This window comes from Maylandia zebra, linkage group LG1, assembly GCF_041146795.1.
Source record: "Maylandia zebra isolate NMK-2024a linkage group LG1, Mzebra_GT3a, whole genome shotgun sequence".
Lineage (NCBI taxonomy): Eukaryota > Metazoa > Chordata > Actinopteri > Cichliformes > Cichlidae > Maylandia > Maylandia zebra.
The window spans coordinates 30281295-30308090 of NC_135167.1; the positions used below are offsets into that span (position 1 = coordinate 30281295).

General features: G+C 39.9%; 1 protein-coding gene across 3 annotated transcripts; it reads left to right on the top strand.

The window, feature by feature from the left end:
• The first annotated feature begins 135 nt into the window (after positions 1–135).
• Positions 136–26796, top strand: gramd2aa (GRAM domain containing 2Aa). Of its 3 annotated transcripts, none has more exons than XM_004557978.6 (12): positions 136–400; positions 7695–7799; positions 14294–14351; positions 15471–15771; positions 16501–16604; positions 17141–17239; positions 18990–19061; positions 19173–19229; positions 19879–20056; positions 24339–24432; positions 25214–25318; positions 25764–26796. In XM_004557978.6, exons 1-12 carry the CDS (start codon positions 261–263, stop codon positions 25765–25767), a joined length of 1317 nt encoding a protein of 438 aa, XP_004558035.1. In that variant the 5' UTR covers positions 136–260; the 3' UTR covers positions 25768–26796. The 3 variants fall into 3 exon arrangements, with proteins under 3 accessions (XP_004558035.1, XP_004558037.1, XP_004558036.1); XM_004557980.6 differs by having other exon boundaries at positions 137–400; positions 15699–15771; XM_004557979.4 differs by lacking the exon at positions 136–400 and adding an exon at positions 1470–1721.

Consider the following 26796-nt stretch of genomic DNA (forward strand, 5'->3'; position numbering starts at 1 on the left):
TGAGTGTAAATGTGAAATCTGATTATCCTCCATGCTCTCAGCTCTGCAGAGGGAGGAGGGCTGGAACTAGAGAGAGTGAGGCTGGAGGAGAGATTCAGAGGGAAGGAGGGGTTAAGTTACCAATGTGCTGAGCCAATGGCTTTTCCACAGAGCAGCTGGCTGGCATCAGGGCAGGACAGGCCGCTCAGAGGAAGGATACCTTGAGGACGACTCACACCCGCTAACTGTAGGACATTAAAGGTGACTTCTAGGAGGTGTTCATGGGATGCACTATCTACGCAGCCAGCCCTAAGGCCCTGCCAGCCGACGAGGCCCCAGGCCAGGACAGATACTATCCGGTCCCCCACTACCGCCACCCTCATGGTAACTGCAGTCAGAGGATAGCAGCCAGCAGAGCCAGGTCAGTGAACAGCACACAGGAAGTGTTTTTAGGATGGTTACACATTCAAGAACGCATCCCATCCATGCATACATTACAAAAAGAAAAAAAAGATCACTGTTTTAAACAGCAGTAGGAAATCAGTTTTCAATTTAGGTGTTTTTGCTTCTGCTTTGAAACGTGAATGGCAGAGGAGAAGCAGGGATGAAGGGATCACCACAAATGTGTCAGCAGTTCAAGTTATGACATGTCTATGATAAGTCAATTAGTCATCACTGACACCACAAAATGTGTGATTCAGGGTTTATTTGTGCGGCACTGTCAACTTAAAACGACCCAACTCAGTAGCAGTGTTTGGACTGCGATTTCAAAAGTTAAACTCCTCAGTGCAACATCCTCTCTGGAAAGTGTCTCAGTTTGACCTTAGAGCTCGGACTCAGAGCACTTAATGCACACAGACAGCTTGATGCTTGAACCTTTACTGTTCGTACATGTGCACAGAAAGACGAGGGACAGCGGCTAAACCCCTTCAAACATCCTTAAACGATTCTCCTTTAAATCTTCCACTTGATGGTTTTGCACCAGATGACACATTTGTTGCTTCCATATGAGTGCAAAACATCTGCAATGTAACAAGGCAGCCATTACATGTCAGTTATTGGTCGTTTACTATGAATGTAAGTCTGAAACAGCAGTCTGATAATTTGCAGATGATACAATGATACGCTGAATAATCTTTACAAAGTTATTTAAAAATACTTCTGAGATGTAATTATTTTTTTTATTTTATTCCATGGATAACGTGGCCAATAACTAAGAGCTGAGACATTGCCTCTGAGTAACGCTTTATAATGACATTATACACTTTTAAACTCCTCAGCTGGAAACGGAAACATGTTGTTAACGTATAAAAGATAGAATGAAAGTCACGACCCCTCCCCCAGTTAAAAAAAACAATCTAACTAGTTTGATCTTTTACGTCATGTTTTTAATTTCCGTTATCTCTGCACGTGCAAATGAACGAGCCGCGCTGTTCTGAGCGTCTGCGAGGGGAAAAAATAGCCACCGTGTAATCCCCCGGCTGCTGTAAACAGTTAGCTAATAGGTAAGCTCAACCCACCTCACACTCGGACTCGCTTGTGAAGACGCTGCAGCTCAGCCCTATTTCCCTGCTTAAGCTTTAATTATTGTGGCGGGAAACTGGGTGCTTCTGTTAGTTTGTCGTGGAAAAGCATAAAATAAAAAAATGAATTTGACGAGAAACACCACTAAGACCTGAAGAATTTAGTGGAGCTACTGGAAAACAACAGAGGAAAAAGCGACAGCAGCCTCTGAGCTACAGGTAGGAAACCTTATGTAAATCAAGCTAGCGAGAAAAAAACAGCAATGCTTCCGGAAATGACTTAAAAAAAAAATGCACCCGTGATGCCTTTAGGGATTTACTGAGGAATTTAGAGATGTCGATGGTCTGTATGAATAGTTGCTGGTCGTGGAGTTTACCAAAATTTACTTTTTTTGTTGTGTTTTAGTGCCCCTTATAGCCTACTGCATGTCTATTTGTATTCTAAATTTGAACGCTTTCTGCTTTTATTTTGAAGGGCCCCGGTTATTCAGATATTGTCTTGTTTAGCTTCACGTCGTTGCTGCTTTCGGGAATACTGTAAAAGCGGCGTTTATTCCAAGTCAGGCGCTGAACATGCGGATATACTTCACGAATATAATGTGAAATCCTTGAAGTAGCCACTTAAATTGAAAAATATAAGTAAAATATGAAGTTATTTTCAAAACGTGTTTACAAGCCCATAATCATCATGTTTATTACTACTAAAACTGAAGGTGCTAGTGGCCTATCGATTTGCCACGACATACCTACACTAAACAAATAAATTATTAAATGGGCTACTAACTAGAAGTAACTAGAAACCTTTCAACAAAGCTATTAATTTCCCCTTCCTCCTCTAATCCCATTAAACCAATCACTCTGCTCCATTAAGTCTTAGGTAAGATGGACTTTTGAAGGGTTGTACTGCTTTAAAAACATACTTCTGTCATCAAAGGTTGTTTTGAGGTACTTGCACAATGGGGAGGGTTTCTTTTTTCTTTGTCTGGTCTCAAGCAGTGTAGGCCAGAGTCCAAAGGCTGTACATGTGTTTCATAGACGGACTGATTCAAGGACACAAAGAAAACGAAAGAAAATAATAATTATCCCGTGCCATGTGATGCACCAAAGCTCTGCAAACAAATATCCCTTGGGTTAGCGTTTTTCATGAGTAAACTCTTGGTTGACTTGCTGTACATGAGAGAAAGCTCCTGCTGGCAGCTTCAATGTCCCTATAAGAGGAAGTCACCTTCAGCGTTTGTAGACACATTAAACCTTTTCTCCTGCATATCCACTGTAAACAACCCAGATGGTTTATTACTGACGCATCTAATCAGAGACAAAGTTCTTGGTTTAGTAGCCTCAAAAATGAACGTGACTTTAGATTGTAAAAGAAATTTGGAGGTATTTTCCTTGGTGCACTGGTCTACAAGGAAGCGAGAGGTGGAGAGAGCGCAGGGACGACCTCGGTGATGAGCAACCTTAACAAGATTAGAGTTTATTGGATTGAGGGATGTCTTGTGACAGCAAAAAATGTCCAGACACAAAGAAGGACATGGAAGAGGAGAGGTGAAGAGAAGAATGGCTTTCAACTGAAAAACATTCATGCAAGAAACAAAGAAAGTGAGACCGAAGGAATGAAAGTTGGCCTAAAGAAAGGCCAAAGGTTAGAAGAGACCCCAACCTTTAGTTTATACATGTGTGTATTGTCTTTATGAGCACTGGCGTAAGATGATAGGTGGGACGCTGCTTTGTTAGCTAAGTTTGAGGCTCAGTGTGTTTAATGAATGGGCCATGTATTGTTTGGCCTCATAATCGTGGTACAAACTCTAAGTTACAGCAGCGTTGACTCCCTGCCCAGCTCCAACAGCAGACTGAAGTATTCATCACAATGCATCACCCTGTTTTGTTGAGAAAAATGCAAAACTTATACTGTTGGAATATTTAGCCAGCTCTGTATTAATTATGTATTCATTCGTGGCTCCATGGGGACATCCAGCCATCTTTGTGGAGGCAGAGCACGGGTAGAAGAGGAAGCCTGTTAAATCATTTTATATGAACTGATTCTTATCTGAACCGCGTCATATAAAACTGAAAAGCAGCAAATTCGCTTTGTCATTATCTCATGAATTATGAGCTTTGAGAGCGTGTTCCTTCACATAAACAGACTACGTATTGAACTTTCTCATCAAAAACAGGAAGGATTCATTATCAGATAGCTTCGAATGATGCTCCTAGTCTTGAAATACTGTGACAGAGCTCACCAGGCTGCTTCTTTTTTCCAGCAGCATTGGAGTTCAACATAATGAATGAGTGTCTCACCTCTTATTTACCTAAGAAACTGGTCAGCCTGGTATATTTTGTTTCAGTTTGCTCTCCTGGATGACATGAACAGTCCAACTTTAATCAGAGGTTTAAGTGCGGGCAATAATTTTCCAGACAGACATGCTAATATAGCCAGATGACTGTGAGAAAATCACAGGTTGTGGTGTATTTGACGTAGCATTCATCGTCTACTTCCAGGAAACCCACTCAGACTAAATAAAACCTATTTTAGATGGCCTAAACATCCTCACGGTCAAACTCACAGCGATATAAAGTTGGTTTATCTCAGGGCTGTTTGTCTTGGTCATTATGATGCATTTCTATAGATGTTTTATACAATGTCTAGACTGTAAGCCCGCAGCTTGTGAATGAGTTAGTCTTACCTCATGTGAAAAGCAAATGTGAAAAAGAATTGCAGCTGTTAGGTAAAAGGTCCATTTATCTATGTATCCACTGAGTCAAGTTTATCTCTTTGCAAGCTGATTTTCAGACTACAGCAAAATGAATTGAAACAATAACAGTGTGTATTTCTTTTCAAAGTAGGCCAAATAATATATAAAAACATTTAAATAAAGATGCAGAAACCTTCACTTTTTGCATTAAACTTCTTTGGGTTTTCACAGCACCATATCTCTTTGGAGTAACATTTACCCATATTTTGTAAAAAGCCTCTGTTCTGCAAATGCACAAGTCTCACACATTGGTTTTTTTCTTTTTAATTATTAAAATAAACACTGTTAAGTAAGCACTAATTCAAGTCCTTTATATGTTGATTCTGAAGGCAAGGCAAGGCAAATTTATTTGTATAGCACAATTCAACAACAAGGTGATTCAAAGTGCTTTACAGAGACATTAGAAACAAAAACAAATAAAAAGCATGATTTAAAATTGATTAAAACAAACAAACGAACTAACTAAACACACACATTTCACACCTGTTCGCGCGATCTGAACCCTTATTGTAAGGGGAGCTACCAGTCCTTCTGTGGACGAGCTAAAGAGGAAAAAGTGTACAAAAAGAAGTGAGCTTTATGCAAATTCACGGTAATACAGCATCTGGGATCAAATACTGCTCCTGAATCCTTTAAACTCTGCTTAAAGACCCCACATATCCTATACTTATGTATTCAGCCTTTCACCTCCCATTTAGTCCTCTGTGATCACAGACAACAAGTCAGATGTAACCTCAAGCACCAGACAGACAGCTATTGTTTGAACAGGTCAGCGGCTGACGCAAAACTTCTGCCTTCTGGCCAATTAGAGATAATATACTGGAAACTGCATGCAGGAGCCATATCCATCAGCACCTGTAATTAAACCAGAGCAGGTGGTAAAGACTTCCCCTCTCCCAGAGGTATAGCACAGGGCAAGCATGTGTTTGTGTGTGCATGTGTGGAAAAAAAAAGATGTGCAGGTGAGGGAGGAAACAAAATAGATGGGCTAGAGCTTTTCAGGTGAAGCTGTTATGTAGTAAAAGCGCAAACACTACAAGGGTAAAACCTTTTTTTGTGTACCCAAAGACTACCAGACAGACTGTGGACTACTAGGACAATTAAAAAATGAATTACAATTTTATTTAAAAATATATCCAAATTGGGGAAAAAGGAAGTGAACACATTTCAAATGAATGTGATGTTGAACTTTGAGGCAAAGCAAACTGCAATCAAAATGAGTGAGATATAGTTACAGAGATCTTTATTCAGTCGGTGGGAATGAGAGCAAGGCAGTGCTGAAATTTCAAATTATACAATAGGTGTATAAAATAGGTGGGGGAATACATAAACACCCATTTCGACAAATATATATGTAAAGGTATATTAAAAAAATTATGATTCTACAATTATGCTGGTCATAGATAGACATAGGAACCTAGTGAATGCACAAACTGGAAAAAAGTCAAACGTAAAGGATAAAAAGTATTAATAAATAAAAGCTAAAATCTTTAAAAGTAACTAAAAGGTAAAATTTGTAGCTAAAAGTAGACCACTGACTTAATGGAAAGGATTAACAAATCAGCGGTGTCAGCTAAAAGTAGACAAATGTTAGGAGACAAACTATTGTGTGAATGCCTTTCAGCATTCACACAATTACGTTAGAGGCTGACGTAGCTCCCATGAAGCCATCCACTGGTTTCTGAAGTCCCACGCTGGAGCTGTAAGAAGGTTTTCACAGAAAAATACATTTGAAAAGATGCGCAGACTATGAAACCGCTAGTGGGGTTGTGAATTCCCCCACTGTACGACCAGGTTTTCACAAACCAGACATCATTTTTCATTCAATGTGATCCAAAATGAGTGACTGAGCCTATTAATTCAGGAGGAAAGTGTTTATCAAGGTCAAATCAGAAAGTTGCTTTCCTGTACACTTCTATGGGTCCGCAAGTCCACAGCAATTGCCATCTGGTGGTCTTCAGATAAAATGTAGGTTAAAGGCACTAATGCATTTTCTTAATTTGTCAGACCTCGAAGCTACTTCCATGTTTTATAGTGTCTATGGAAGTAATGTTTAGCTGAAAGTCAGAGATAGTCACAGTCAGAACTGCTAACTGCTAAGGACTTTTATACTGTTGATGCACTGTTTTGTTAACACCTATTTAAAGTACTGGATAAACCCTTGGACTAGATGAAAGCCACTAGATGCTACTTTAAGTAGATTGCACCCTTAGTCACATGGTAGCTGCACATGTTTGATTTAGCCGTTTTTAATGCTAGAGGCCCTTCCTGACACAAGGCCTTGCAAGATGCAACCCCCCCCCCCCCCCCAAAAAAAACAAAAAAAACCCCCCCCACAGATTAACAAATCAAACTGTGAACCACTTGAAAGTCTGTAGTTTTAAAAGGTTGGGAAATATTTAACAGGTGAAGTCAACCAGATATGTGCAACAGATTTAAAGTTGAAATTGTAACTAAAAAGATTACATATGCAGGTAGGCATATAACAGCTGAAAGTTGATCAGACATTTTACTAAAAAGTTCTCTTTGTATGAACAGTTGTGTTAAATCCCATGCAGCATCAAATGAAATATTACAGGTCACACTTTTTAAGGGTACTTATTCATCTCAAAATGCTGTGACGAATGAAGTTTTTCTAGTTTATTTTAAGTGGTCTGATGAATCATCTATATTCATTTGCCTTTGGAGCCTCATTATAGATGGAGATTGTGAGGCGTGTTTGATTGTTTAAAGCCATTTGCTGCCATCTATTCTGAACTGCGTGCACACCAATCTCAACGAGCCGTTAAAATGACTCGAGCCTCATTATACATCACAGTAAACACTGAGCTGAGATTTGGTTCTCTCAGCGTTTCTGCTGAATCCACGCTTTACCGAGCCTGGTGTGAATCACGCTTTGCCCGGCTTGCTGTCAATCACAGCCTGCGAGGAGATATTGTTCTGAGCAGCTCACGCACAACCAATGGTCATATTCATGGCTTCTTCTTCTCCTTTTCTCATCCGAGAAAAATTAATTTCACGTCGCACGTGGCGCTGAAAAGTGTATAAAGTGTATTTTTAAAAATGTTTGAGTCAGCTCACAGCAGCAGATCAGGTCAGCCATCTGCACAACCTCTGGGGTGCTCTGCTTCATTGTAGACATCTGGGAGAGGGTACAAACTGACCCAGTTTACACAAGCACAAGCACACAGATTTATTTCGCTAAGTAGATATTTTTAATGTAGTGCCAGTGAGCTGCGTCAGACTTTGAATGTTGCATCACCTCTGTGTTGATTTTGAAGACAGAGTCCACTTGTTTGGCCCATAAAGTTTTTGGGAATAGCTCACTTTAAAGTCAAACACGGAGGCAAAAACAAACCATTTCTTTTACACGTCTACATGGAGATCGAGCAGAGAGGTTACCCGCTGTTAACACAGAGCTGTGTGTTTGTGTATCCAGGGCCAGGAGCATGACTGAGCAGCAGGAGCAGAGTGAAGAAATAGGCCTGCTTTCAACGCAGGACCTGGACCCCTCCAAGGACGACGACACACACGGCCACTTCAGGCAAAGCTTGCACACACAAACACACGCTGCTCCGCCACACTCTTTCCATGTTTTTTTTTTTCATCCCACACACCATCTGTATCCTGTGCACGGTCACGGGTGTCAGCCCTAGGAGATTTATTTTCACAGCACTTATTTTGTGCTTTTATTTCAGCTGTATTTGATGTCAAACAATGGTCAAACATGCATACATAAGGATAAAGAGACTGCAGACAGGATGTTTTTTCTCTTCTCCCTTTAGGGTCTTTAAGAAGATATATGTGCTTGGGAGGCATGCTATAGTTATACTCGTAATAAAGTGCTTTAATCTAATGCATCATGCTTTTTGTGAGTATTCATATGGACATGTGTGTGCGTGCATCTGCAGATATACTGCATGTGTGTGTTGGTGTGTTATATAAGAAGGATTGAAGGCAGGAGCAATGTAATCTTGGGGGAATCTGCTCTGGGATGGGATTTAGCCCTGAGGTACGGACTCAGGGACTTGAACACTTTATGCACGTTAGCTTAAACTTGTAGCACCTCAATGAGCGGTGCGTCTATATTTGATCCACTTCCTGTGTGTAGCTCACTTCAATGCAGCTCTGTTCCAGCATGCAAATATTTACAGACTGTTTCTAAAAGATAGACTTACGCCGTGACTCTAAAGTAAAGCCAGTGCAGAAGAGCCTCTGACTTCTCAGAATTTATAGAAATGTATGAGAAAATGACCTGAATTCCCCCTTCAATTAATACCTCAGTAGATACTAATGAGTTTATGAGCTCTGTTGCTGACTTTGAGACTTATTTAATACAACATGATATTAATTTAGTAAAACACAGTCCCATAAAGAATCAAATACTTGATAAAGCATGATTTTAGGCATGGCTACTTTTCGTTGTTGTTGTTTTGTTGTTAGTCCAACAGCTCTTTTGGTCTCAACTATAACTTTCATTTAGTGCCTAGCTCCGAACTGTTAAATGTTCGTGGTGCTAGACATTACCTGGTGTTTATCATTGTAAGTTGATTAAAAGTTAATAATAATTTAATGTAACTAAAGAAGTAATTGAACTTCTTTAGTTACATTCTGTAAAACCAAACGTTCAAAGGGGCTAAAAATCCACGAATTAGTAGATATTTACCCATCTAACCTCTTTTATTGTACAGAATCATTTGTTTGAATGCTCATACAGCTCATACAGATATATATTTTTAGTCATTTCAGTAATTGCTGCACCAGTAGTTTTTCTATTTCAGTTAAAATTAGCAAAAGCAAAAAAGGATTCAATTGAAAGCAAAGGATGAGTTATTTTATTATTTTATTACTGCACTATTGTAAAGCAGTGAGAATTCTTATTGATTGTAGTGTGCTCTACTGATTTCTGTGTGAAATATTTCAAATGAACGCAGATTTTCTCAGGACACGCAGGCAAAAAAATTCACGCGTTCTTTACTTTTCCCACTTGTGTGACCTTATTCATTTCCCACTCAGAACACTTTGATTTTAAACTCCCGATCATTCTCGTGGACACGTGTCATTTAGAGACGTATTCTCTCAGTGCTCCCAGTCCCAGTTTCCACTCCTCCAGCTAAATTATTGACTGCGAGTCCACTGCCACACTGGCCACCGATGGGAGGTGTTCGCCTTCTAATTTTAGGATTCAATTTAGGATTCTTTGAGCTTGTAATTAGTTTCACCATTTCGCCTCGCAGCCAAGGGCACTGTGACAGTCTAGTGCATGCATATACACACACGAACCCACGTGCCACAGGCAGCATTTTACTTTGTTTTTATTTCCAAACTTCAGAGGTGATGGTCGGGATCAGTCTTCTACCCCTGATCTATGAGAAAGTTGTTGCTGCTCAGTATATGTTGTGTGCAGGACAAATCCAACACATTTTGCTGCTGTTATTACTCTTTGTTTTTCCTGTATTCAGCACACACTGAACATTTGATGATTTCCTCCCGAGCCTGTGCATTTCAAACCCTCTGAACAATGCCCAAAATAAACACGAAGCAAAACTTTAGTGGAGCTGTCCATATCTGTATCATTCCAACGTGACCTTGTTTGTACTGTAAAAAATGCTTTATCTCAACACAAACCACATTCACAGCTATCCTGCAGTCATGTGGGAATGCCCAAAGCACTTTTGTCCCGATTTTTGCCCAAATGCACCTGCAGTATTGATTAAAAGCTGGATCTGGTGGAAAAGAGAGAGTGAGAGGGAGACAGATGGAGATAGAATACTAGAGAGCTTACTAGTCCCCACAGACCCGCCTGTGTTTTTAATAATCACTCTCTTCTCTCCACCTGAGAGTGCAGAGCCACTGTGTAGCCTATTTATAGGCGGGAACCAGCAGGCAGGGAGGCAGAGCAGCACACATGCTCTGTTGTTCATAATGTGGTCACAAGATGATGGGGTGCCTGGAGGGGGAGGGGGCTTAATGAGGAAAACTGTGAATTTCACATCTAGTGCAAGCTACATTAAATAATGAAACATTTGAAAGGTTGAACAGAGGTTAGTTTGCTCATCTAATGGCCAAATTATGGCTCTTATTTAGCTTGGTTATGGTTTACTTATTATTTATTTTGGTCTCTACGTTTGTATTAATGACACTTAATTTTCACATATTTGGGTCATTAATTTCTTATGAAATTCACAGCATGTAACATTTTGTAAGTTAATGTACCTCACAATACAAGTAGATACTACAAAACAACACAATATATTAGTATAAATTCATTACATTTAAAATACAGATTATAAAGAGACAGTCTGGCTACTTGGATTCATTGTCAAAGACTGTATATAAAAGATGTGTGTCACAGACTGCTGTTTTTGAGCCTCAGCTTAGAGATTTCACCCGTAGGTGAAGCTTAGCATTTGGAGTTAAGAGATGCATTGGACACAGAATAATAAAACTTGATAATTTAATGCTATCAGAAAAATTCTTACTGTGGGATTCAACCACAGGGGAAGCTACTAACAGTCTTCTATGCAATCTAAAATTCATTTTGAAGCCAGTGAAGTCTATCCTCACTGGCCCTCAGAGAGAGTGCAGGTTAAAGACCCTTCTACAATAATCAACAATTATTTGGGTCACCTTTCATACAGTCTATGTACATGATTGGATGATGTCAATGTCTTGTTTTGTTTTTAAGCAGACACATAATATAAGTTGGCTGGTATTCAATTCAATTTTATTGATACAGTGCCAAATCAAAACAACAGTCACCTCAAGGCGCTTTATATTGTAAGGTAGACCCTAGAATAATACAACAGATATATCACTTTAAGGTCTGTGAGGTTTACAGGAGTACCAGCAGGAGACCTGGCAGTGCTGGAACAGCTTTGCTCTTGTGTAAACAACAGTGACAAGCTCGCACACACAAAGTCACACAGCCAGTAGGCTGACATAGCATTTATCAGACCCTCTGCTCTCTTATACTTTAAGCCTTCTTGGATATATAGGATTCATCTTTTCAACAACATTAATTTATTACCTTGAGTTGGCTCAGTTGTCACACAGATGGAGCTGTTTTCAGGTTTGCACTTCTTACTCAGAACTTTAAGCAAACACTGAAGAAAGGTGCAAACGATTACTGAGCTCACATTTCAGCATATCTGTCACCAAGACAACCGAGCAATCTGCCCACGGAGCAAGATCATGTCATGTGTGTCGAGTGGACTTTGACTTTTTCAAACCCCTGTAGGTTTATTTACAAATTTGAAGTTACATAACATGTGACCACCTTACATTTAAGTGAAGGAGTCATCACTTTGGTCCTTTAGCATTATTTTAGAGGCATCTTTCTGTCCTTTTTAAATCTCCCGTTCTTTCTCCAAACGATTTTATTGCTTTTTAAAAGTCTCACTCTCTAACATTTCAGTTGGTAGCGGCTAGCTTTAGCTTTGACATACACCTTAGCTATAATGATATTAAGATAAGATAAGAGGATAAGATAAAACTTTATTAATCCCTCGGGTGGGTTCCTCTGGGAAATTCGGTATCCAAAAGCACAGCACCGACAGAAGTTACAGAGTTACAGAATATTATATATACACACACACACACACATATATAAATACAGAGACATATAATATAAATAAAATATACGAAGGGGATGAATAGGAATAAAAATAAAAATACAAGTGAATTGCACATTTCAAGTATTGAAATTGACTATTAACAAAAGTATTTCACAGTGAGGTGAAGAGGCACTACAGCTTAGTTGTTCCCCCCTCCTTTGTCCTCCTGTCTCCCCTCCCTCTCCCCTCCAGAGAGGAGTTAAACAGTTTGATGGCGTGTGGGACAAAGGAGTTTTTAAGTCTGTTAGTTCTTGTCTTGGGGAGAAGCAACCTGTCACTGAACAGACTCTTCTGATTGTTTATGGCCGTGTGCAGAGGATGCCCAGCATTGTCCATAATGTCCAGCAGCCTTTTTTAGTGTCCTTTTCTCTGCCACTGACACCAGAGTGTCCAGCTTCATGCCGACCACAGAGCTAGCCTTCCTGATCAGTTTCTCCAGCCTGGATGAGTCCTTCTTTGCTGTGCTGCTCCCCCAGCACACCACAGCATAGAAAAGTACTCCAGCAACCACCGACTGGTAAAACATCCTCAGGAGCTTCCTGCAGATGTTAAAAGACCTCAGTTGGCTTTGGGCTTTTTTACACAGGTGCTCTGTGTTGCATGACCAGTCCAGTTTGTTGTCCACCCACAGCCCGAGGTACTTGTACTTGTTGACCACCTCCACCTCCTCCCCCTCTATCTGAACCGGCAGTGGACCTTCTCTGGACCTCCCGAAGTCCACAACCAGTTCCTTATTCTTTGAGGTGTTGAGTTGCAGGTGGTTTGTGTGATTATATTGTATTCTAATATATTTTTTTAAAAAGTCACGTGAGAAACATCTTTAAATACTCATTTTAGCAAATATTGAATCATACTGATAATCAGATTGATTTCTCGTGGTCTCATGGCTTTTTTCACATTACTTCGAGTACATAATATAATATTTAGTACTGCATTTTTCAGTTTTATCGAATATTTTTTCTGATGCTGGTGATTTTTAAATAAAGCTGTTTAACCTTAAATTGAACGGTGATGTAATTATCTTGGCGTCATCGTGACACGCACCCCGGCGGTCAGACTTTGTCATTCTCATCTCCACGGTGACAAAGAGCTGCATGGAAAAAACTACCAGAGTCAGAGAGAGTTGTTTAGGACAGAGGTCATGCTATCTTCTTACCCAGAGGAGCGTTTCTCCTCTGGGGGAGAGACGGGACACTGACAGCCCTGCTGCTATAAGGGCAACAGGGAGGGGGATTTTACATAAAAGCATCTCATTGTATAAAGTATAGGATGCTTCTCAAGGAGAATACAAAATGTGATGCTGAAGAAGTCATGTTGAGAAGTAGATTTTGTGTGTACGTAAAAAAGGTAAATAAGGCTGTTGGTAAAAGTAGTTAAAATACAGTTATAAATACAGTGACATCTATAAATATTTTGTGATCAGCCTGAAAATGATGGATTTGTACTGTATTTGTGTAAAAATAAGATTGACTAATAATTTATCTGACACTTGAAGGCTTCTTCATATTTTTAACAGTATGTTTTTACTCGTAATGTGAGAGCAATGACTTTGAGATGATGCAACAGACTTGTGCTCTATATGATGGAATATACCAAGTTTCACTTTCTGCCCTTCGTTTGAAGCCTCTTACTCTCGCACAGTGCAAGAAGTGGCTTCCACGGAGTGTGATAACTCATCACAGAGCACGCGAAGCTTCAATTTGGTTTGGCCAGAGCTCCTGATTTATCAGTATCTCCTTCAGCAGCGCTCTTTTCGTATCAGCGCTGCGTTACATCTTGCTGTGCTCGCTGTCAATCACCCAGCGCTCTCAGAAAATAGAGGAAGAAAGGCAAGTCTCTCAGAAAAGAAACCATCGAGAACACCCTGCCTTTTACTCTTTATTGTTGCATACATATCTTCTCCTTTTAAACCTCTTAACTGGAACAGCAGTATGTTTCAATGACATTTTCCTTAAAGGTCTGATTATACTGGATTTTATCTGCTGCGGGGAGGGTGTGTGTGTCTGCTTTAGCAAAAGATATGAGTATCATGCTGTGACATCTGCTGCAACACTCTGACTATTCCTCTTGAGGCAAGTTGGATGCCAGTTATATGTGTGTGTGCGTGTGTGCTCATCTACTATTAAAAGAGTGACACAGATAATCTCCTGACATGGCCACTTTTTGTGTTTGAACAGCTCAGTGTTTATCTTTATGTTGTTTTTTATGGCAGCCCACATCTCCCTCCATTTATGCTGATGATTAACTAACCATTTGTCACGATGACGATTTTTGCCTTGTTTAGCTCACGTGACGACATCAATCTGTCTTCAAGTGTTCTTATATTTTTTAAAACGAATGTTTTTAAACAGCACATTGAGATGAGCTGGCAATAGATGGCATGTCTGTATAACTAAGTGTATTTTTTTTTTTTTTATCACAGGTTTCAGCTGATTGAAGACCTGTCCTATGAAGATTTGAAGAAGTGTTACAGGGGCTCGGTGAGTCTGATCTCTTCTTTTTGCTCCTAACTGTGTCTGTGACTCAAGTCCAGTTAATTGTATTTTACTTTAAATACTCAATAAAAGTGGAACATCCTTTAAAACATTATTTTCTTTCTCTGTACTGCTAAATTAAATCTGAAAGCAGATAAATGCGCTCAGTCATTGAATCCTTTTTATTTCCTGTGGTTAAGATGATAAAGTTGAGAAACATTTGGACTCCTTCATTTTACGTTTGTACCAGATTCTTGCCCCATTAAAAGAGAATTTACAGCAACGTTGTCATCAGTGAGTAGAAATAATACAACCGCACCACAAACTAAACCCCATAATACCATTTGAACTACAAATTTGTCAACAAATCATCCCCCAGTAATGGTTGCAGCTTTCACGCAGTGGCATTTGAGCCCTCTGAATTACTGTAACCTACTGTAAGCTCCATAGTCCTGACGACAGGAGCTGCTCTAGCGTGAGCTATTAATAGAAAGACAAAAACAGGAGCAGCAGATAATAACAAACAGAGCACCTACAAGTTGAAGGAAAGATAGATGAGCTACAACGGGACACAAAAAAAGAAGAAACTTAATCTTGTGCTGGAGATAGCTAGAGGTGGAAGTGAGTCGAGCTGCGAGAGAGGAGGGTGGGGAATGAATGAGCTCTGTCGTGCATTCGGGGGAGGAAAATGGACGTTTTTTTCTTTGAACAAGGGAAGAATTTTAGGTGTGAGACACTGGCACTACAGACAAGATGCTGACAGAGGAGAAGAGGAAAGGTAAAGGCAGAAAAAGAGCAGACTTCAAGTGAGAGCAGTGAGGAGTACCAGTGTTTTTTTATAGATGAGGGCAGAGTGTGTGTATGTGTGTAAAGGAGAAGAGGGAGGGTGTCAGCTGGGTGCTGTAAAGTGTAGTGTCACTGGTGTATCTGAGGAAGAGAAAGACAACCTTGTAGTTGTGAAAGAGCTCAGTGGCTGTAAAAACCGAGGCGTCTGCAGCGCGTGTGTGTTGTGTGTGTGTAGGTCCGCACATTAGAGCCACGTGTGTGTTTGTAGGACGTGTTGACTAGAGGTAGTTGCACAGAGGCAGTCCTCTGTCACAGTACTGACCGACGACAGGGGAACAGTGTGTGTCTTGCAGCAGCTTGCTCCAGGCCTTGGATGTTCGCGAGTGTGTGTGTGAGTATGGTGCCAACGTGCTGAGCCTGGTGCAGAACTCGCGTCCTTTGAGGGAGAGGGTGGCGTCTGCGCCGAGCGGAGCCGGAGTGGCCGGTGGCGGCGGTGGTTCCGGTGCTGTGCAGGCAGGCCGGTCCGCCAAGGAGCTGCTCATGACTCTGCCCTGTCCCTCTGCACAGACTGTCAGCAAGTACAACTCGCAGTACCACAAACTGTTCCAGTGCGTGCCCAAGGATGAGATCCTCATGAAAGGTACTGTGTTTTTTACTCTGTTTGGCTCAAGCTGCTCATCTATAGTAACTGAAGTGAGTCAGTTAAGCAATCATCAGAATGAAAAAGATTAGTTTAATTGGTGGCTGTTATCACGTAAATGAATTGGAAATAAAATGTTTGGCGACCTTGAAGTTGCAACGAATGAGTCATTACGTGTTATTCATTAAAAAGGTAACTTAATCCATTTTATATTGTTCTTTTCTTTTATGTAACTCAACCTCGGGCTTTTCAGGTGCCTTTAAACATCTCCAACTCCTCCCTAACCACACCTTTAATCTTTTGTATATCGGGTAGAAAATAAGAAAATAGAAAATAAGATGTTTAGCGAGACGTAGCCGTACAGTTTGAAGGGATTTACTGACCGCCCAGCAGTCACGGCGTAGCCTCGGTGGCATCACACGCCTCTGCTCAGTCCTGACCAGAGCTGCAGCTTCACCCATCCGTCACCTCACAAACTAGAGCTGCATCAGAAGTCACTCATCCGTTCTTTCATTCATAGCTCCCTCTACTGAAACTCGATAGTGAGAATTAAATGGAGCTTCTCTTTGGCAGACATTAATGCGCATGCAGGGGGCGTGTACTTTACTTTTCAGGTTTTTAAGTAAAAATATTTTTAGTAGAACTATTTTTTTTACTATTAAGCTTTTTAAGGTTTTCTTCATCAAGTTTTACTGTTGTTAGAAGAGCTTTTGTCTCTTCTATCCTCAGTGTACTCCTGCGCTCTTCTTAGAGATATCCTCCTACAAGGCCGGCTATACATTTCCAGAAACTGGCTGTGTTTCTATGCCAACCTCTTCGGCAAGGACATCAAGGTACGAATGACTGGCAGACAGCTTAATAAATTTAAACCGACTGAGAAACTTGAACCGGGTTACTCCCTGTCAGAGTCTGACAAGCGGATCTGAAAAACTTACAAACTGATTGGACAAATTATTTGTCTGAAAGTCAGTCAGGCTTACAGACTGAGGTGAAGTTTCACAGTCTTCTATAAAATACCTCTGTCTGTCTGTATGTGCGGTGAATTTATATACGAGGGCCAGTTAGACTTACTGAACCTTTAACCTTAATCAGCTATGTTATTCTCTCTTTGATGTTGTGCAGTGTACCTTTTCCTTCATTTCCTTGAAACCAAACCTCTCGTAACATTTCAGTGACAATAAGCTACTTATTCAGACTGCATTCCTCACATTCTGACTGAAATAAGACACGCTTCGTGTCCACTTTGAGCTTTCTCTGAGGGCTTTTCGTAGATGGATATTAGCTCTAACTTCCCTGCTACCATCTACTGAAATCACAAGGGTGTTATTTCCTTATCACCCCTGCTTTAAAAATCTATTTTTTTCCTTAGGTGGCCATCCCTGTCGTTTCTGTGAGGCTGGTGAAGAAGCACAAAACAGCAGGCCTCGTACCCAATGGCTTGGCTATCACCACAGACACCGGCCAGAAGGTAAACATTACAGTCACCATAAACTGAAATGCTCATGCTGATTAGCTCAGCAAGGGCGTTTTTTCCACTGAAGCTGAGATGGAAAAAAATAGAACGGTGCTATAGTTAGAAGCAGAGTGAAGTCCCAGCTTGCTAACACAAGAGAGCGAAAGGTTTTTCCACCATTACAGCAATGTTAAGATGAGCCTCTTAACTTCCTGTCACACCAGATTTAACCTCTCATCAGGTGGTGCTTTCAAGGACAATTTGCACCTTTCAGCTCTTGCCCTGGCCCCAACAATGCGTGAATAATAATAGCTACATTAGCATCTAGTTAAATCTGGGTAATTCATCTTCAACTGCCAATTAGTACTGTGCAAAAAAAAGACCTATAAACACACTGAAGTCAGTGTGGCCCAGAGGGTGAAAAATGTTTTAATGAATTGTTCCACCAAATTAATTATTTGTGTGCACCGCGCATCGTGCTGAGGGAGAGAAGAGGGGCAAATTAACTCGTTTTTAAAAGCATGATTTGCTCACTCGAAAGGAATGATAAAAAAAAATGGTGAACGCAAAAAATTCAAAGTTGTGATTCATAAAAAACCCACAGAAGTGGCAGCACTCTAGTAATTTACAACTGAACTCTATCATGTTGCCCTATATTTATAGAGTAATGTGGTCAAACATTAACTGTGCTGCGTTACATATAAACTACATATCAAGGTTAGAAATACTGTCAGCTGACAAGATAGAACGGAGATCGTTGTTTTCATTGTTGTCCTGTTTTAAAATGTTCTGCTATAAACCTAAATAGATAAAGACAGAGACAGATGTTTTGTTTGTTTGTTTGTTTGTTTTACAAGGAAATATTTTACTGAATATTCTTTCTAATTGGAGCAGACATATGTCCGCACACATATAGACAAAAGAGCAGCTTCCTCAGCATTATGAGAATCAAAAAGGTTAAAGCCATTCTGTCATTATACGACCTATATAATGCACCAAATCACAGAAGTATTCATTAAATATTCTAACAATGGATCTTCCCACTGTAAAAATCTGCCTACCAGGATATACAACCTCTGTCTTTACCTTCAGTTTCTTTCATTCTTTCTTTATTTCTCCTTACACTAACTCAGCTGATCAAATATATGTTTACATTCTTTGCGTGCTAAAATCCATTCCTACCAACTAAATGACCTCAGAAGATAAATCGTTGTTATATTTACATCACGTAGTGTGACTCACCGGACAGCACGTTAGTTTATAGCATCATCTTATTTAAGGAATTAAAGACACACCTGGGTTGAAGCATGTGACAGACATAACATAATTAGTCGTGACTGTTTATCATCTTAAAAGCGACTGATAACGCACGCACGCACAGTGATTCAAATTTCCATCCAGGTCAAAGGAATATTGGTACGTGAGCCAAAATGAGATCAGAAAAGTCCAGGTGACTTCTAACAGATTTTTTACAATTCAGTAAAATCAGAATCGAAATATTTTTATGCTTGTCTGCAGCCATAAATGTACTGCATGCGGACTAACATCATAAGCATTAGTGTTATGGGGGAGGCAGGGGGAATGTGAAACAGAAATAATCTCTTATCTAAACTGAGGGTCTTCTCAAAATTGTAAATAGAAACCTTAACTGGCTGCATGGGTATACGCTGCTGTGTTGTTCTCAGGTGTTTACTGCACAGTAAAAATTATAATGATAAAGTTAACTGAATGTTTATTTCCCTGTTTCTCTTTTTTATGTTCTCAGTATGTATTTGTGTCTCTGCTATCAAGAGACAGTGTATATGACGTCCTCCGCAGGATCTGCACACACCTGCAGGTGACAGATGGAGGACACACACACACACACACACATATAGAGCTACACTGCTAATTTAATTTGTCATGGTGTACATGTTAGTTACAGAAGTGATCTGCTTTTCCTCTTCAGGTCAATGGGAAGAGTCTGAGCTTGAAGCAGTTCATGGAGGAGCCAACCTTATCCCTGGTCAGTGAGGACATGTCTTCCGCTGAGAGAAACCACTTTAAAAAAAAAACTGTTAAAAATCTTAAAACTGGAAAAATTAAAGCAAGTGTACCCCTGAAGTAGCTTGAAACACTGATCAGAGGGCTGACTAACCTTCCTACACAGACAGGATCAATACATCATTTTGTTGCAGCTGCAGCCTCACAGTGCATTATTCCCCGAGTCTGCAAGATGCTATCAAAGAGCTCTCTGAAGTCACCTTGTGTGTTTGTGTGCATGAACACACACACACACCACAGGTTACACTGCGACAGAACAGCTTTTGCATGAAGGAATAATTAAGTTGTGTTAACGTACTTGTCCTTGATCATACTCTAACCTGGACTGATAATAATCATGGAAACAGGGTGTTTGATTATCATGTCATCATACTATGGCAAAAGTGAAACATCCAAGAGCTTTTAAAAGTTTATACCTGCATTATTACCAAAACAAAATTATTTACACCCAGATTTCTTTCCCTTGCAACCTTACAGGCTTTGATCTAATTTAAGGCTTTTTACTTTCAAAGAGGCTTTACTATTAATAATATAATAACCATTTATTTAAAACCAGACGTGTGCTGACAGCTCATGTGTTGATCTGTTGTTCTCTTCCTCCTGTGCCACAGGATGACTTCCCAGCTCCAGACGTGTTCCCAGTGGTTGATGAATTCCCATCAGTGTTAAAGTGGAGAAGGAAACCCTCGGTCGTGTCTGTGTCCTCCTCCCTCCCCGACCTCCTGGGGAACTCAACCAGCAGCCTGAGTGCCACGGACACACCCTTCAAATCAGAGCAGCAACTCGAAGGTGATAAAACTAGATAATGATGCAGCGTTACATCATAGATACAAAGGTCAAGGCTTCACGCAAGGCCACGGGTCTTGTGAGTTTTGACTAATTGAGTTTTATGACGCAAAAAGAGGGAAGTAATCTCACAAGCGGGTTTTCAGTCTCCGTTTAAAAATAATAAATTATCTTTCTGTATAACACGTCCCAGTGGTAAAGGTACAGATTTTCACAGGAGTGCAGCATGGAAAGAAAATCTACTCCCAGCAGGGCAGTGCCTGCATTATGCACTCTAAGAGTGAGTATTGTATTGTATCTTTATTTTAAACATTTTTAATTTGGGGGGAGTATAAAATTTTTAAGATGTAAGGAGGTGTTAATCTGTGAGGTTTAAGGGTAGGAGGAAGTCATTTTTAGTATGAGGTAAATTAACTTTGGAGAGACTGAAGACATGTTACTGTGTGTTTTCTAAATGTCATTGATTTAGTAGAAGAAGACTAATCGATTAAACATAACAAAGGCCATACACTGGACCTTGTTTTTTCTTTGGGTCTGAATATTGATTATATCTGTTCTAAGGACATTTTTATTTCTGACCATTATTGTGTCTTTTTTAATATGTTTTTTTATGAGCCTATGTCTCCTGTTCATCGGACAGTTATTTCCCGCACTTTAGACTCCTCCACAGCACAGAAGTTCTCTGATGTTTTTAATTTAACATTATCCCCACAAAACGATGTTGATTTTTCTATAGCTCTATTCAATTATCATTGTCTTTCGATCTTAGATGAAATCTGTCCGATTAAAATGAGACCTGTGCCTGTTTCCAAGTCTGTACCCTGGTTAAATGACAACATTCGTCTTATAAAACGTAATTGTCGTAAAGCCGAGCGGTTATGGAGGAAAACTCACTTAAATGTTCATCTCCTCTATTTAAAGGATCTTTTAGCCTCCTTTAACAATGCTATTAGAGTTGCGAGGGCTGCTTACTTTTCTCAGTTGGTTGCAAGGAGCAGAGGTAATCCTAAAGTTTTATTTGATACTATTACTAATATTATTACTCCTGCTCCACCTGCTGCTATTATTTCTTCTGTTGAAGATTGTGAAACTTTTCTTGCTTTCTTTTTAGAAAAAATTAGCAACATAAGGAAAAACCTGTCTTTTTCAGCGTCTGCGCTGTCTGTTCCCACGCCAGCTCGGCCTGTTGTTTTAGAAGGTTTTTCACCTGTTTCACTACCAGAGCTGGGAAAAATAGTTAGTGCAACAAAATTATCCTCTTGCTCTCTTGATTTTTTACCTGCATCATTATTTAAAAATGTCTTTTACTCTACTGGTCCCTGTATTCTTACTATAATTAATACCTCCTTGGCCTCGGGCATAGTCCCTGCCTATTTTAAAACTGCTGTTATACATCCCTTGTTAAAAAAGCCTATGCTGGACCCATCTCTCACTAGCAATTATAGACCGATCTCAAAAATTCCGTTAATTGCTAAGATTCTAGAGAAGATCGTGGCTAAGCAGCTTACAGCAGTTTTAGATAAATATAGTATTTTCGACAAATTTCAATCTGGCTTTCGTAAAGTTCATTCCACTGAAACAGCCCTTCTTAGAGTTTCTAATGACATTTTGTTACAAAGCGATGGAGGTAAATGTTCTGTTCTCTTAATGTTGGATCTTACGTCGGCCTTTGATACTGTTGACCACTATATTTTACTTAACAGGCTGAAACACTGGGTTGGTGTCTCTGGGACTGCATTGAAATGGTTCTCCTCGTATCTCTCTGAACGATATTCTTCTGTGGCAGTTTCTAAGTATAGATCATCTTCTGCGTCCCTGTCTTTTGGTGTGCCACAAGGCTCTGTGCTAGGGCCATTACTGTTTTTAGTTTATTTACTCCCTCTTCAGCACATTTTGAGCCCTTTTGAGGATATTTGTTACCATTGTTATGCGGACGATATCCAACTCTATATATCTTTTAAACCGGAAGAGGCTTCTAAGCTGCGGCTTTTAAATGTGTGCTTGGAAACCATTAAAGGCTGGATGGCTGAAAACTTCCTCCAACTAAATGAAAGTAAAACCGAAGTCCTCTTATGTGCCCCAGATAGACATATACCCAGTATAATAAATGCTCTTGGTCCTCTTTCAACGTTTGTAAAACCATCTGTCAGGAACTTAGGGATTATCCTTGATCCTGCTCTTACGTTAGATAGTCATGTTAAATCTCTTGTTCGGTCTTGCTTTTATCATTTAAGAAATATTTCTAAATTGAGCTCTATTATATCCTATACCGAACTGGAGATTGTTATTCATGCTTTTATCTCTTCACGACTGGACTATTGCAATTCCCTGTTTACTTGTTTAAATAAAGGTTCTTTGGAGCGTCTGCAGATCGTTCAGAATGCTGCAGCAAGACTTTTGACGAAAGCTTCTAAATTTTCACATATAACACCGTTGCTCATGCAGTTACATTGGCTTCCTGTTGAATTTAGAGTCCAGTTTAAGATTTTGGTTTTAACTTTCAAGGCTCTTCAACAACAAGCACCACCATATATCATTGAACTTTTACAGCCCTATGCCCCTAGTAGGTCTCTGAGGTTGAGTAGTCAGGGCCTACTTGTCATTCAGTATACGAGACTGAAAACTAGGGGTGATAGAGCTTTTGCTACTGTGGCCGCCAGACTGTGGAATTCCCTTCCTCAGGACTTACGATCCGCTGATTCATTGATTACTTTTAAAAAACAGCTAAAAACACATCTTTTTAAAACTGCCTTTTGCTAACTTTGTTTGTATTTTGTCTTTTTAATCTGTTATATCTTGTAAAGCACTTTGTGATCTCTATCTAGAAATGTGCTATATAAATAAAATTTTACTTACTTACTTACTTAATAGACACTGCTCAAAAAAATGAAAGCAACACTTTGAAAACATATCAGATCTCGATGGGGAAAAAGAATCTTCATGCTGGATATCTATAAAGATGGACTGGATGCCACATTGTTTGATGGGAATGAAAATGATCAGCCTATGGACGGCTGAATTCAAATATAACCCAAAAATCAAAGTGGAAAAAAATGTTGAAATTGATCTTGGATCTGGACCCGGGCATCACTGAGTTCCTGGACAGTCTGAGGTGCAACCTGGACAGAAACACAATGCCCCCGAGGTGCTTTATTGGATTTAGGCTTCCAAGAGTGGAAGCCAGTCAGCGTTGTCAATTCCTGCATCCTCTTGCCAGGAGGAACCCAGGACCCACTGCACCAGTGTAGGGTCTGACAGTGGGTCTAAGGATTTCATGCGATACGTAATGGCAGTCAGGTTGCCGTTGTCTGGCCAGTAGAAATCTGTGTGTCCCTTCATGGATATGCCTCCCCAGACCATCACTGACCCACCACCAATCAGTAATCCTGAACCATGTTACCATGTTTGCCAAATGCAAAACTAATGAAAAAACAGTCAGAAAAGATGAGTAGGGAAAAGAATCAATAAATATCCCAGAAGTTCGATTAAATTGATGCTATACTCTTATTAAATTGTTTTTTTTTTGAGCCACACTTATTTGCTGTTTAACATTTTTATTGTTAGTTGAATGCTGTGCAGACAGAACATGTGTGTGAGAGGGGGGCATTGAGAGAGTAATTGCTTTTGGATTGCAACGTTCCTCTTATGCAACAACACATTAAGCCTCAAATGGAGATTAAATCATTTGAGGGGCTTGTATTAAAAAGCTTTGGGCGGGTGCAGATTAAGTAGAGATTATGACGAGCAATGTCTGCCGTCCAAGTTGTGTGAGGACAGCTTCCGCGTTATCTGCTGAATATTGTTTCTGCATACTCTCCTCCAATAATGCTGCTCTCTATTAAATGTCAGATCAGCGTGAGCTTTTGTGTACGTTATTGTCACAGCTCGTCTGTGGAGTGGAAAGCTGGGATGTAAGTCAACACCTATATTACAATTGTTTTATCTCACTACAAAAACACACCACAGTGTAAAGAAGAAGAATGCACATAATAACAGAGCAGTATGGAGGCTGTGGTTCTGTATGACACAGACTGTTTGCACTGTTTACAGTGAATGAAGAAAAAGGTAGAAACAGAATTAGAGTATCTATTTATGACTCCTCAACTCTGGATATCGTTTTCAGGGAATATATGAAAGCACTGTAATTGCATATGAGTGGTAGACAGGCAGCAATATTTAAAGGGGACTATGTGGTACAGTCAACCACTATTAATGGTTTTATTATACTGTGTGTGTGTGTGTGTGTGTGTGTGTGTGTGTGTGTGTGTGTGTGTGTGTGTTACAGAGCGAGCTCTGCAGACAGACAGAGGTCTTTTATCTGAGCCAGTGGCAGAGTTGGGCCAGATGGAGTACCAGCTGCTCAAGTTCTTCACCCTGCTGTGAGTATACTGAGGATACAGACACCAACAACACCACCTTCATCTCCTCCAGGAGCTGACTCACAGCTACGCACACACACACACACACACACACACACTAATGCAGAAATATAAATAGTGGATGATTGACTCATAGTGAACACAGGGGGTCAGAGCTGATAAAACACCTTTTATTTTGTATTTGTTCCACACAACAAGTTTCCTCCCATGAAACTTTTCTAAGATTTGTCTCTTATATAAATAAATCATTTATCTTTAGGACAGTATGTGCTCCTTCCTCCACCTGGGAGACTGTGCATTATCCAGAAAGCATTAGGTCAATCTGCTAGCTGTTTATTATGTTGCTGACCCCTGTCCCCTGTCTGAATAAGAGGAAGAGACTAATCTCTCTGAGATATAACAGACTTATTCAGAAGTAGATAAATAGGTAAATCATCATGTTATTATCACTATGTAATAATGCAGAGTATATTTTAAAAACTACAGCTAAGTTATATTATATAAAAGTCCCAACATTTCATTTTATTATTATTATTATTATTATTGTATATGAATGACTGTGGCTGCATAATAAGAAAGAAAAGACATGATTTGTTACAGAATCAGTTCTTACTCTTCTTTAGGCTGAGTTGTTGCAGGACAGTGTAGCCAAATGCCGCCACCCAGTGTTCATCAAAAGCCATTACAGCCCTCATACTTTGTTACAAGACTCATTACTATCAGCAAAGATGACATACACTTTTAATTAGACCAACGGGTGCATCTTTTCTTCTGTCTTCAGTATTATTCTCCTCATCTTGTCATCGTGCTACTTGGCCTTCCGTGTGTGCAGTCTGGAGCAGCAGCTGTCTTTCCTTGGTAACCCAAATCTACCCCTGAGAGAAAGGTAAGTAACGTGGTGTCAGTGGCATCATCAGTGATTTAAATAATGTTAAACTGTGTAATATGGGTGCTGGTATGGCTCACCTGGTTAAATTTGCAACCACACTGCAGAGGACTGGGTTTAGCCCGACCTGTTATTCCCTGTTGCTCTATCCCTGCTGTTCTGTCTACGATTACAAACAAAAATAAAGGCTAAAAAAGTATAATCTGAATAATTATAACTGGAATTTGCAGAAATAAATAAAAAATATCAGCAATATTATTAAGTTATGATTATTATATTGTATTATTTTATGATATTCTTGTATTTTGTTAATTCTGTTTAGCAGGAACAGTACTGATTAATGCTGTGCAGTACTGCTGTATGTGGGAGCAGGTGTAAAGACTGATAAATAACAGCACATTTCTGGTGTCGGAGTCCACTACCAGGCTGCTTTCTCCTCATCTAGATAACCAACCGCTGTCTGCTGTGAGCCTCCAGACTGGCTGCTGTTTGCTCTCCTCCCGCCTCAGAGTCGACGATGCCCTTCTGCACAGATCCAGGACCTGCTTAGAGCCCAGAACAGACCAACCTCCGCACCAGCTGCACCGTGCAAAGGTGCAACAACAACCCAACTCCGGGCTCCTTATGGACTTTCCCACCAGGGAACGAGTTCCCAATCAGTGATCACTTCCAGACTATGCAAACAGACTGTCTATTTTTTTCTAAATATAAAGTAGCTTTTTACTTTAGATTATGATTGTCTCCCAGGATCTGTCCCTCTCTCCGGCATTTCATCTTTAACCTGGTGACGCCTCAGTGTAAGGCGATCCTGAAATAGTGAGTAGATTACTGTTGAATCTGCTGTTTGTGGCACTCATCTTTTTTTTTAGTAGCTGAGCGATAATTCAACACATTAATTACTTGAAAAAAGACTGAGAATGAAGACGTCAGGCACGTTATGGGTGTAGCTTGCACATCTCACCATACTGTGACTGACAAAAACTGGACTGAACCAGATGTATTCTTCTTATTTAACCTCATTTTAAAGGATAAAACTAGTTACCACTATGCACTTTCTCTTAGTACAGGTCCACATGATTTCAGACGTATGTGACTATTTGAATCATTTTTCATGATATTTATGAAAAAAGGTAATGTTGCAAGCACAGACTGTTGACTGAATGAAGTTATACGTCATATAATTTGATAAAGTGGACACATCCCTTGTGGGTGTTAACTGTAATGTGAATGGGACGATTAGATGACATGCATCTCCTTTGTTTTTCATTGTATCACTAGTCAGCTGTGTGGCAGGTGTTCCCCAGGTTCTTTTATACGTTTCAAATGAAGAGTTAAGACTTAAAATAACACTGATGTGTCATATTGTTGGCTGATGATGAGTTTTCAGACATGTGACATGTAACCCTCAAGTCCTATTTTGTGAAATCCCTGTGAATTAAATTGGAAAACAGTGTAAATAAGCAAAAGAGAGAGAAAAA